The 13482-nt window shown below is 42.0% G+C and overlaps 1 protein-coding gene and 1 long non-coding RNA gene across 2 annotated transcripts; both read left to right on the top strand.

Annotated features, from left to right (window-relative positions):
• Positions 1–805: 805 nt before the first annotated feature.
• Positions 806–3696, top strand: LOC120311113. The gene is made up of 4 exons (XR_005557527.1): positions 806–988; positions 1620–1675; positions 1799–1886; positions 3500–3696. It is a non-coding gene; the product is annotated as an uncharacterized LOC120311113 (long non-coding RNA).
• A 2442-nt stretch (positions 3697–6138) lies between these two features.
• Positions 6139–13482, top strand: LOC120311111 (zinc finger protein OZF-like). Its single transcript, XM_039350277.1, has 2 exons — positions 6139–7038; positions 9049–13482. The coding sequence occupies exons 1-2, from the start codon at positions 7012–7014 to the stop codon at positions 10078–10080; spliced, it is 1059 nt and encodes a 352-aa protein (XP_039206211.1). The 5' UTR covers positions 6139–7011; the 3' UTR covers positions 10081–13482.

Here is a 13482-nt window from a genome sequence, read left to right as displayed (position 1 = left end):
TTATATATTTTATATAATTTTTATAATATATTTATTTTATTTTTTTATATAATTTATATACACGTGCTGGAGTTCTTCCGGGTTCTTCCTATAGAACAGAAAAGAATAGTTGTAGCTCAAGAGTTAGCTGTGTAATCTTTGCTACGGAGTTCTTAGATATACTCCATATATCTATTTACATCCATCTATCTCTATATAAAGACGTATATAATGTGACTCACATGCATGGGTACAGAGAGTGCATATGTATGTATTTATGAAGGTGTGGATTTCTGTATATATACATGGCGCACCTTGGTGTACCAGGGTTGCCAGACATATGAACACAGAAGGACAATCTTGGCACAAGAGAAGCGAGCACTCCACAAAGCCAGAGCTGTAAATGCTGAAGTAACAGTGTCTACATTTCTTTGTTCAGTATGTGATAGAACATTCTGTGCTAACATCGGTCTTATCAGCCACCTACGGACACATTGTTGATGGCCCATAATCTACAAGATGTCAAGGTCCTCATCGAAATCGATGGACGAACAACGTATATACATACATACATACACATGCACTCTCTGTGCCCCATGCATGTGTGTCACATCACATAAATTATATAAAAAATAAAAATATATATTATAAAATGTATCACATCGTATACATAAATATGCTCTCTCTCTCACCATACTTTTTTTCACACACTCTACGGACATATACACTCCTCACCAATATGTTTGTTATAGAGGACTATCACCTTGCTAACCCATTTCCGGAAGTGAACAATTTGGGTCACTCTACCCCATTTCTATCTCTAAGCTTGCTTTTCCCCTCAGTGCCAATGGCTGCGCCGTCACGGGTGCAGGCGGAAGTCGCTATTTGAACTCCGTTTCTAAGCGGTGGGTTTCTGGGTTATCCCCCGGTGGCTTTTCTTGCGAGACGAGCGGAAGGTAGGAAGAAGCGCCTTCGCCTGCCAGTGGAAGCGCCATGTCGGGACGCGAAGGTAATGCTCGCCTCGTGATGGCTGGGTTATAATGGAGAAAAAGCTGGAGAGCGGGTGGGGGGATTGCGGGGGACCTGATGGCAGAAGCGGAGGGGTCTCTGGGGGGGAGAAGGGGAGAGGCTTTGGGGTGCAAATATTTGGGAGAGGGAGAACCTGCTGTAAATCCTATGGTGCATGCGTGGGGGAGAAGGCTTCAACTGAGTCCTTTCTATAATCTGGCTTCCTGATTTCTTGGACTCCAAGCCCTATCATGCCCAGCTGTTAGGGTTATATTGGATGGGTGTGATAGGAGTGTTCAGTCGAATCCACCTGGAGAAGGTCCTTAGTTTGGGTGTGTAAGACTTTTTTAAAAACCCTCTAGTCAGTGTTTCTCAACCTTGACAATGTTAAGGCATGTGGACTTCAACTCCCAGAATTCCACAGCCAGCAATGCTGGCTGTGGAATTCTGAGAGTTGAAGTCCACATGCCTTAACATTGTCACGGTTGAGAAACACTACTAGTCTAACAGTTCCTCCAGGTATGCCGGAACTTCAAATCCCAGAATTCTCACTATTTAATATTCTGGGAATCCCAGCAATGACAGAGGATGCCAGGTTGCACTGTGGTCTAATACTCTCTCCTTTGCTGTAGGTGGAAAGAAAAAGCCCTTGAAGCAACCCAAGAAGCAGTCGAAAGAATTAGATGAGGTGGGGAAAAAGTGAGAGGGAACGGAAGGAGGAGGTTGGGGCTTCTGGTGAGATTGCATGATTTAAGAAGATGGTCAATGCTTGGTGTCCATTTTTAACTCTAGTTGGTAAATATCTTAACAGGAAGATAAAGCTTACAAGGAGAAGCAGAAGGAGCAGCAAAAGAAACTGGATGAGATGAAGGCAAAAGCTGCTGGCAAGGGCCCTCTTAGTAAGTTGCTTTCTTTTAAATTCCCTGCATAAGTTGCTTTCTTTTAAATTCCCTGCAAATCTAGCAGTGTAGCTACAGAAGAGTTCAGGATAAGGAAATAGGATTTCTCATGAAATTAGTGGTGAATCACAAGACCTGGACACACATCATTTTAATCTCTGCATATAAAAAATGTTTCAATTAACCAGTTTTTCATTTTGAAGAAAGTCCAAAAAGCCTATAAAGACCTAAAATGAAACAAAACTTTTTGCTAAAAATCTCATGAAACCTGAAGCAACAGATTGAGCATTGTATCATGTCAGCTGTTCAGTATGAATTAGTGAATTACATGAGATGTTGGACATTTAAGGTTTTTTTGGTGCCTGTAACACCAAACAATGGTACCCAACAACTGAAGAAGTCGTAGACTCCTGATATATTGTGGGTCTTAACTATTGTTGATCTTTATGTCCTTTGTATGGCATGGGATAGTATGCTGCTGGTGAATAAGATTTATTGAATGTACATTGGCATGGCCCATATCTATACCTCTACTTTTACTGCAGTTGCCTCAACTATTAGCTACTGCTCCTAACACCAGTACACTTTGGAAGATGGGCTAATGTCTTATTTTGAAGATGGTTTTAAAACATTTAATTATATGTTGAATTGAGACCCAGCTGAACTCACATTTTCAGATCACTGAATTGTCTCAGGAACTTTTTAAAAAAAGGAATATAGTGGAGTATACATATATATTCTACTTGAAGGGGGACAAAGAAAATATTCCTCTTGCCACTTTTTACAGTAGAATTTCTAGTTTGTTTTCATCTGGAATCTTAGCTGGTAGACCCTTCCTAAATTAAGCAAACTTCTTAACATATTTGTGAAACTATATTTATTCTAGTAATGGAACCTATATGTAAATATATAGGATAAAGTATTTTTTTCCCACCCTTGCCTTTTGGATGTGTGGCTGATACAGTATTGTTGCCAATCAGTATGATGTAGACTAACACATCTAGATAGCACCAAGCTAGGATAGAGTAATAATATATTCTTTAATTGGGTTGGTCATTGGAACTTATTGGATGATAAAGCTAAGTAATATAGAAATCTTTCTAATTGTATCTTGATAAAATTTTCTTACCTTTTAAAGACTTCCTGAATTCTTTTAAAGAACTTCCTGGTTTATTTTGCATGTTCAAGGTATTAAGTTGATCATTTCTAGATGGAAGCATGTTTTGTCTGAATATAACCTGGATAGTCAACATGGCATATTTTCCAAATGTGCAGTATTTTCATCCTAAAAGGAAAGGCAGTAGAAAACATTGCACCATTTCTAGAAAACCCCCCCCCCAAAAAAAGGTGGATTCATAGAAATAATCTTCTATAGAGATTATCAGGTCATAAAACCATCTGAGAAGGAGGCAGCGGCAAATCACTTCTGAAGTAAATTGAAGAACATTATATAATCATGTCCATTTACCCGTGAGCAATTGAGCTCAATTAGAGGCAGCATTTACCTTTAAAGCTCAGGCTGAGAAATAAGGTCTGATTCTTTTGTCTAGTGCTGTCTGTCTAAATCTGTTGGTGATACTTCTCTCTCTCCCTCCCCCTTTATTTTTTTGCAGCTGGAGGCGGGATTAAAAAATCTGGGAAGAAGTAGAGAGTTCTTTGGACTGTTGTGGCAAGAAAAAGAGAATGAGTTCCTTCCCTTGATGCTTAGCAGTAGGAAGAATTTCCAAGCTAATGTTGCGGGAAACATTAATATAAGCACCTTTGTACATTTTGTTCAAACGAAATAAAGTATTGGTTTGTTTTAATGACTGCTCACTCTTTCAGCCATGGTTTGTTGTTGTTGTTTTTTGTTTCTGATATTCAGAAAATGCAGAAGATGAAAAGGGGATCAAGTGGTGATGGGAACTGCATATTTGGAAGTGCTAAATTGAGGGGAAACTGTTGTAGCTTCTTGTTTTAGAATAAGGTTCCCCAGGTCTTAATATATTTTGAAGGAGATGTATTAATTGCGTTGTGTTGATAGTGCTTACTAGCAATTACTGCCTGGGGTTATCACATTAAAGGGAATGGTTGGTGATGTTTGGATATTTAGGTTATACTTGAAATCCTGCATAGTTGTAAATTGGGAAATTATTCAAAAGGCATTTTATTGAAGCTAGATAAACTTAGAAGTACCCGGCATCAATCTAAGTATACTGCACGCATCTCAGAATTTGTGGGCTTGCAAGCTAATCTCTAGATTAACAATGCTGGTTTTCACAGAGCAACATGAGCATGGATGGGATAAAACTGGGATTTGATTGACTAGCATTGTTCTTATCTTTAGCAGAGAATGTTGCATACAAAACAGTACGACTGAGGTTAATAATCTACTCTATACTTTATCTTACTAAAAAGATAGAATATGTCAAAGTCTCAATAGACCAAAGCCATGACAGATAGCTGAAATCACTATTTAAATATATTGATGTAGTTTAATGAGAGTACTAATCAGAATTGAATAGTGGAACAAATATAGGAAGGAAAAGAGTATGGGCTAAGAGACAAGGGAAGGTCTAAAAGTTGTGATTGGAGTGAATGAGATCCTAAAAACAACAATAAAAGGCCTGAAGTTTAAAGAATTCATGCAATCTAGTTATCCTCTCTCTCTCTCTCTCTCTCTCTCTCTCTCTCTCTCTCTCTCTCTCTCTCCCTCCCTCCCTCCCTCCACCCCTCCACCCCTCCACCTGTCTGTCTCTCTGATCAAGCTTCAGAAAGCTGTTTGTGGGAGCATGCAAAGAGGGCTTCTCTTTTGTTGAAAGCAGCTGGACAGTATTTTTGAGCTAGGGCAGATCATATATTAAAGGTGTATTTCCAATTATTCAGGTTAGTGGAAATGTTGCTTCCTTAGATAAGAACAAATCACACAGGATAAACACTGGGACATTGAAGGCTCATTGCAAAGGCTCTGAAAAATCAATGTGATGCTGACCACCAGTCTTGATATCAGGTAGTTATGGCACAACAACAGCAATGTTAAAGCAGGAGAAGATGAAGGCCAGGAAAAACTCTTTGGGGGGATAAAGAAATGCAAGAATTTTATCATACACCAGGGCACTTGGGCAGAAGAGAAACCAAACTTCTGAATGTGGAAAAATGTTCAGCCAGAACTCAAGCCTGGTCAACCACTGGCAGATCCATTCTGATGACAAACCCTACAGATGCCTTGACTGTGGCAAAAATTTTCACCTGGGAGAGAAGCTCCATAAGTGCAGTCAGTATGTGTCAGCCCTTTGAGGTAGCCCAGACAAGAAACCAAAACCATGAATACTAAACACTACCTTACTGTAAGGTTACAATAACAACCTTTTAGGTCTAAAAGCACTCTCTGTGATGGCTTGTGGGAAAGACTTTGGGAGATGGGGGGGGGAGGTGCTGCCTAGGGCAGAGGTCCCCAACCTTTTGGCCACCAGGGACCGGTTACGTGGAGAGAGGTCTTTCCACGGACCAGAGGGAGCAAGGTTTTGTGTGCTGCCTGCACTCCACAGATGGGGCTTTTCTTATTTGTGAGGCCCGGTTGCTGGCATGCCGCAGCCTGGTACCAGTCCACAGACCAGGGGTTGGGGACCCTTGGCCTAGGGAATGGTCAGGTAAGAAGGAGCATAGACCACAGCTCAGAGATAGTGGAGCAAGACACTCGAAAGGGACCCTCCCTAGTTTCTCGGGCAGTAAAAAACCTGGCGAGAGAATTATAGTTTCAGACTTGCAAGACTGATCTTGGTCTTACCAGGTAGACCAGTGATGGTGAACCTTTTAGAGACCAAGTGCCCAAAAACTGGAAATTGTAGGACAGATGCATATCACTTTCTTGCGAGTTTTTGCAGTACCCATGGCCACTTTTAAAAATGTGTACTGAATGATGCAATATTTTATTTCAAATAGTACATGGTTTTATATCCTCTATACCTAGGTCTCAAGGCATAAAAGCAATAGCAAAAACCCAGCCCAATAAATCCACAAACTAGCATGATCTGAAGCAACACTAGGTTTCTGCAGAAAAAGCGACTTCTTCCTCTGATGGCTACTTAAACGGTGACCATTTCTCCAGGACCTTATATTATGCATTATGCATCAAAATACATATGTCTGTGGAATACGAAAATAGGGAGGCACAATCTTATAGCTTTTTTAAAAAGCCTGTAACATTTATTGGCAATTATTCATTTGCTCATTCGTTCAGTAAATATATTGTTGAAAAAGTACTTAAAGTGGCTAAAATAATTTAAACCATTAAAAATGCAAATAAATTAATGCATAACACTGCAATTAATGGCACTCAGAAACCAAGGACCTGGGAAAAATAAGGGATGCGGGGAGGGAGAAATCATCCCATACAATATGTAAACTCTATCAGTTGAAGCTAAACAATGTTTACACTGTGAAACGTTTTACAACAGCCGTAGTGGCCCTCGTACAACAACGTACAAATGGCTTCCTTACTCAAATGTAAGGAATGCGTGATGCTGCAATCGCATATTAATTATACAGTTTATATTCAATCATACCCTGTTTCCAAAGTCTGTATTCACACACAATTGACTAATTTGTGGGTTGCGTGAACACAAAGAGGAATTTTCAAGAACCGCACCTCCCTGCGTCCGATCACATACTCTCACAACTGGAAGGCCTTTGGTAGGAAAGCACCCTGCTTCAAAACACACTCTGCACAAGCTCAGAAGCCCTTAAGGCGCTCGCTCTGCCGTTGAGGCAGGGAGTTCCCAGCAGGCCGCTGCGAGATCCCCCGTCGTCCAGCAGGGGGCTCTGGCGTTTGCATCAGGAGGCTTTTGGCTTTGTTTGAACGGGGTCGCTTGGCAGCGTTGAGTTTCCTGGGTCAGAGGTAGCTCTGGCTGCAAGCAGCCGCCTCCTCCTCCTGCTCTTCCATTGTAGACGAGGCGGGCGAGTTGCACGCTCGGGGCTCCTCTCGCGCCCTTCCCCGAAGCCCGGCGGCGCGCGGCGGCGATGTAGGCGGGCGCGCGGACCTTTTGCACCCCGATTTCGCGAGGCACAAAGCGGCTCCGTGGCTTCTCCGCCCCCGCCAACCCGTCTGCGCCCTCCGCGGGACACGGTGCCCGCCGCTGCCGCCTTTATGAGCTCGGGCGTCCGGGAGCACAAGGTAGATTGTCCCCGCCAAGCCCCCGGGAGTGGAATCGGGTGGAGAGCGGCGCGTCGAGTTGCAGGTCTTTGCCTTGCTACCCAGGGCGGGATCATCTCCCCATCCCCCCCCGAGGGTGGGAAGGCAGGACGAGTGAGCGAGGAAGCATAGTGTCTCTGAGCATACGCAAAATACCTTTCCTTTCTGAACTGTCTTGTGTTCCCTTCTCCCATTCCGGGCAAAATGCAAACTGTCGCTTATAGATGTTATTATACTATAGGCTTAGTCTTCCTGTTTTCTTAGTGACAGCAGGTGTGAGTGGAAGCCTTTGTATTCTGGATGTCTTCCTGTTTCTTAATAAAAACGACCGTTGTCTATGTATTGAGTAAATGAAATGTTTTGGAATAAGGTCCAGTGTAGGATGTGCTTTGCTTGATTGTTTGTTTGAGGAAGAATTGAAGTAGAGCTTATAAACGTTGGCTCCTAGCAGAAGATCTACCTGAATGGGAAGTGTCTCATTTTATTAGTGTTTTTTTTTTAACTGTTACAGGACATTAAGGACTGCTCAGCCTAAACTTAGACAAATATGTCTGGCTTTATAAGTACTGTAAATTGCTGCTTCCTGACATCAGAAGCTGGTCCAGCCTCCAATGTTTGTAACACCCATCCAGTCCCCTTGACTCTTTCTAGGGAATGCAGGATTTTAAATTCAGAATATTATTTTATGTGTAAAAAAGAAAAGTGGAACAAAACCCAAACTTTCTAACTATCCTACTGAACCAACCTTGTCTTACACACATATATCGTGCTATTGGTAACATTTGTTAACATAGTAAAATAATGGGAGGGGGATCATATAAATTAGCACATGCATTCCAAATTTCAAAATACTGTGGCATCCCAAGCAGTTTTCCTAGGGATAAAATACTTAAATGGCCATAGAGAGACAGGTAAAATCCAATAAGAGAAAATATCTGTAGCTCAGAGTTGAACTGTAGGGTTCTTGGTATTCTCTGAATTTCGTCTGTTTGCAGACATTTCGTTATGCAACTAAGTAACTTCCTTGTGTCTTGTGATGTTACCAAGTTGGGTAATGAAACGTCTCTGTAAGCAAATAACCAAGAACAGAGAGCACCAAGAACTCCAAAGGTAAGTTTTTCAGGTTATTTTTAGTTGATAGAGCATGGTTATTCTTTGAACTTTGTAGCATAGATTTTCCTGCATAGAATTGGTAGGAGTCCTGTGGATTTTATAATAATAATAATAATAATAATAATAATAATAATGTTGGAAGGGACCTTGGAGGTCATCCAGTCCAACCCCCTGCTCAGGCAGGAAACCCTACACCATTTCGGACAAATGGCTGTCCAGTCTCTTCTTAAAAACTTCCAGTGTTGGAGTATTCAATGCTTCTGGAGGCAGGTTGTTCCACTGGTTAATTGTTCAACTGTCAGGAAGTTTCTCCTTAGTTCTAGGTTGCTTCTCTCCTTGATTAGTTTTCATCCGTTGCTTCTTGTCCTGCCTTCAGGCGCTTTGGAGAATAGCTTGACTCCCTCTTCTTTGTGGCAGCCCCTGAGATATTGGAACATTGCTCTCATGTCCCCCCTCGTCCTTCTCTTCGTTAAACTAGACATACCCAATTCCAGCAACCATTCCTTATATATTTTAGCTTCCAATCCCCTAATCATCTTTGTTGCTCTTCTCTGTACTCTTTCTAGACAGTTTCAGCGTCTTTTTTACATCGTTCAGTGTGTACTTTTTGAAGAAGTAGCTTGTGTTGCAAGTCGGTAGATAAATTAGGTCTAACAGAAAAGTAGGTGAATTGGTAGAAAATGATTTAAAAAATGGAAGATAGAAGATAATAAGTCACACAGAAAATTTTCCAGGAATGCAGCTTTTCCAGATATGAGAACAACTATGAATGCTGTGGGCTTACATTTGGGAGGGTGGGGCAGGCTTAAAATGTAGATGTTTTTCCTGTTGTGTGAATTCTCCAACCTTAAACCTACAACATATTGACTCCCCAACCAGGTGAGAGGAGGTCACAGGATGAGCCATATGGAGGAGAACTTTAGTCCTGAGGATGCTCGCTCACAGCTGGTGACCAAAAGAAAATTGCTTAAGATGCTAAGCTTAAGCCCCGGTCACAGCCAAGCCCGTGGCTCTGAAACAAGGGACAAGAAAATGCCATCTATGGCATGGCCCGTGAAACCAGTGCATACCATCAAGAAACGCAAAGCCTTCTTGGTGCATCGGGGTACCCAGACAGAAGAGATCCCGGATATCTGCATTGAATGTGGGAAGGTCTTCATCCAGAACTCCAGCCTGATCAGCCCGTGGCCTGTCCAAAGCGATGATAAGCCACACAAGTGTTCCGAGTGCGGGAAAAGCTTTTCTGTCCGTTCCAGCCTCAACAGGCATCAGAGAATCCATACCGGGGAAAAGCCATACATCTGTCTCGACTGCGGCAAGCGATTCAACGACAAGTCCAACCTGACTCAGCACCAACGGATCCACACAGGCGAGAAGCCCTACGAGTGCATTGACTGTGGCAAAAGTTACAGCCGCAGCTCTCACAAGAAGAAGCATTCGAAGGAGCCGGTGGAAGAGCCGCAAGACCTTTGCGTCCCGGTGGACAGGGCCAATGCCAGTGCTGTTGACGAGAAGCCCAAAGCGAAACAGAAAGCGGAAGTGCTGAACACGTGTACGGAGTGCCTGCGGAGTTTCGGCCACAACGCTGACCTGATCAAGCACATGCGCATCCACACGGGGGAGAAACCCTACAAGTGTAACATCTGCGAGAAGAGCTTCAACGTCAGTTCTAACCTCTTTCGACATCAGAGAATCCACACCGGTGAAAAGCCATACGTGTGTTCCGAGTGTGGGAATTGCTTCACTGACAAATCGACCCTGGTCCAGCACCATCGGATCCACACTGGAGAGAAACCTTATGCTTGCCGGTTCTGTGGCAAATGTTTCAGCCACAGCTCCCACCATAAGAGACACGAGAAGATCCACAACCGAGAGAATCCGCTGTTTGCCTATCCAATCCCGTTGTTTTAACAGGTTGCTCCCATTGGAAGGGAAGATAGAGATAACTGTGTCTTGGGGAACTTCCTTTATTTCTGTTTATAAAGAGTGTAGGACCCTTTTGATTGATTTCAGTCATCTTTCGGCTGCCTCAGAAAGTTTGCTTTCAGTTGAATATAACTAAAGATATTGTAAGCTCAAAGTGATTCAGAGTAGTCTTTTCCTGCCTGGAATGCTGTATGGCAGCGTTCTTCAACCTTGGCTGCTGGAAGATGTATGGACTTCAACTCCCAGAATTTCCCAAGTAGCTTGCTGATTGGGGAATTCTGGGAGTTGAATTCCACACATCTTCCAGCAGCCAAGGTTGAGGAACATTGCTCTAGGGTCTTGAACTGCAGTTTTAGTGGTTGTGCTTTTCTGGGAATTTATGAAACTATAGTTCAATACATCTGGAGCACACCAATTTAGAAAAAACTACTGGGTAAGTTTGAATGCTCAAAGTGTGCTGAATTTTGGTAAGAGCTTTGGAACGTTCCAGGTGGGTTTTCAGAATATCGATACTTGGTTATTTCTCAGATAGGTCCTTCACAGGAAATTGGGGGTATTTTGAAATCCTGTATATATTACTTATGTTTTTGTATGGAAAACTATCAAATTATTTATTGATAATCTAACTGTATTTAATTATGAGTGAACTTCCTGGTAATTCCATTGTTTTGATTTCCTTTGTTTCTGGATCACCTACACAATCCTTCCTCTCAGCCAGGGATCTCCAGGTATGCTGGATAATGGCGCTCATCCTCCTTTGCTTCAACCTGGGGAAGATGGGAGTTGGAATCACATACATCTGGGTATACTGGACTGAGAGAAGCTGGATTGCACGGACTAGGCCACAAGTGAAGAAAGAGGGGAAGGCTCCCAATCTATATGCAAAGACTTGGTGGAGTAATTTAGGTGAGGTGTAAAATTGCCTGAATAAATCTTTGGCTTTAGGGGAGAATGATATTTCCTGGCCATTGAACACTCTCTACAGCCATCTGCTAAATTAGGAGGCCCAAGTTTGTGAAGCCTATGTTTTGATGGACTGAGATTAATCTTTTTTTTTTTCCCAGAATCCTTGTTGTGGTTAGCTGAGTGGGTTAAGTTCCCTTGAGGCCTCTCTAAAGATTATGTTTCCCAAATCTTGGATCTGTTCTTTGTTGCTCTTTCTCAATCTCCGCATTTGGCAATTAGGAATGGACATCCAGCGGCTGAAGATGGTCATAATTCTCTAATGACAGGAAGACAAATTGTGCGTTGGCATTTTAAGAGACTGTGTGGCTATTGTGCTTGGACTTCCCCAGGCCAGAGACTCCATCAGTTGCTCACCCAGGAGACTGAGGAGGTGTGTATATATATATCTGTGTGGCTGTGGGTCACATTTACACACAGACTGATTAAAAACCAAACTAAGCAAGGTGGGTTCTGAAAGTAAGTCAACACACCTGGATTAGCGGACCACTAAACATATGAATGCATTATGTAACAAAACGGGGGATATTTGTACTTTTTTGTGGTGAGCAGGTCACATATAGATAGCATTTATTCCACCATGAAGAATCTTACCTAATTTCTTAGTGGACCCGAGTCCTGATTTTCTGATGCTATTTTATTTTATTTGAAGTATCACAGCCTTCAGGACATAGTTGGAATATCCGGAAGAGCTGCAGTCACCTGATCCCTTAATTTCTGTGTATGTTCCCATTTGTTAAGTCCAACTTATGTTCAGATACATATTCTCACCAGTTCTGATCCATCTAGCAATCCTTGTAACTCAGACTGGAGAAAATATTGTTTGAATCTTGGCTCTTTGCAGGCAGAGTTGTTCCCTCTGTGCCTTGGATTCTTATCTGTATTTTAAAAAAAAGAAAAAAATGGAGAGAAAGAAAAGATCCATTAGGAATATCTAATGAGAGTTGTTTTGATTAATTAATGAAAAGGCAAACAATGTTGAACTTTAGAAGTCAGGTGGGGCTGTATATCTAGATCTAACAGAAGTAGCCAGAAAATGAAAAATAAGTAACACAGTGGGGAAGGTTTGGAATTAGCTGTCCATAGAAGAATGTTTTTGGCTGTAGCAAAATAATTTTTGTGGCTACCTTTTATCCTTTCCGTAGATATCCTTTATCAAAATATTTGTCATTTAATAGAATCGGATAGGATTTTTGACCTGTTCTAGCAGTTGATTCTACAGGTTAATTAAGGCTTTTAAGTTTTTATTGATGATTCTGAGAAGGAAAGGGGTAAGTTCCTAGTTCTACAGATCGAGGGGAAAAAGAACAACAACAACAAAAAACCCACAAAGCATTCCAGTTGTTTCTGTTTGCATTTTTTTTTTTTATGTTCAAGAGAGCAATAACTTGATTAACACAGGGGCACTTAGAATGATTTCACATTATTTGTAAGAATTTTGGTTTTGCGCTCTTTGTGTGGGTTTGTTTTCTTTGTTTTTAAGTTGGCCTGGTACAACCTGACCTCAAATGTTTCTGCTGCTTTGTCTGCCAACATAATCTCTGAAAAATCACTGCAGCGCTGCCCGCAGTCTAACATTCATTACGTTGGTCATTGCAGCACTTGGCACAACTCTACCCCAAAATATGTTTGCAATGGCCTAGAACAGGGCTCCTCAACCTTGGCAACTTTAAGACTTGTGGACTTCAACTCCCAGAGTTCCTCAGCCACCAAAGCTGTCTTGAGTGCCCAGAGCAGTATTTCCTTTTGTGTTTTGCATTCTTGGATAACCAAGGCAATGAACCTTTGTATCCCCAGAAGCTCATTTGAAAGAATAATGGGGTTTTTCTAGGTCAGTAACTATGAAAGATTCCATACCCGCCTCCTCAAGATCAGTTTCACAGAGGCGGATTGTGGCCTAGTTCACTTTTTTTTTGAAAGGGTTGTGCATCAGTGGTAGGGAACTTTTCTCCCTCCAAATTTGGTTTGTCTCCAGTTCGTAGCAGTCCACGCTGCTCTGTCTAGAGTAGCATTTCTCCGCTTGTCAACTTTATGATGGCTGGGGAATTCTGGAAATGGAAGTCCAGACTTCATAAATTTGCTAAGATTGAGAAAAACTCTGGCCTGGAAGATGACATGCTCCCATTCCTGATCGATCAGTCAAGGCCTGCTAGTTGTAAGAAATTCAGTTCAGTGCTAGTATAACTAGCAGATGTTGAAGGCAAAGAGGGTGATTATGTTCCATCCCGTAACTAATTAAAATCTCTCAGTTTCTAGATGGGTCATAGTAGAGTTTTGCATTATATTACTTTTCTCACTAACTAGGCTGGTCTGCAAAGATGGGGAGATAACCCAACATTCTCAGCAGACACTAAGCCAGTGATGGCAAACCTTTTAGAGCAGTGTTTCTCAACCTTGACAATTTTAAGGCATGTGGACTTCAAC

This window comes from Crotalus tigris, unplaced genomic scaffold (assembly GCF_016545835.1).
Source record: "Crotalus tigris isolate CLP2741 ecotype Arizona unplaced genomic scaffold, ASM1654583v1 scf7180000018317.730465, whole genome shotgun sequence".
NCBI classification, from domain to species: Eukaryota; Metazoa; Chordata; class Lepidosauria; order Squamata; family Viperidae; genus Crotalus; species Crotalus tigris.
The sequence above is the reverse complement of the archived record's forward strand: the minus strand, read 5'-3'. Positions and strand labels throughout refer to the sequence as shown.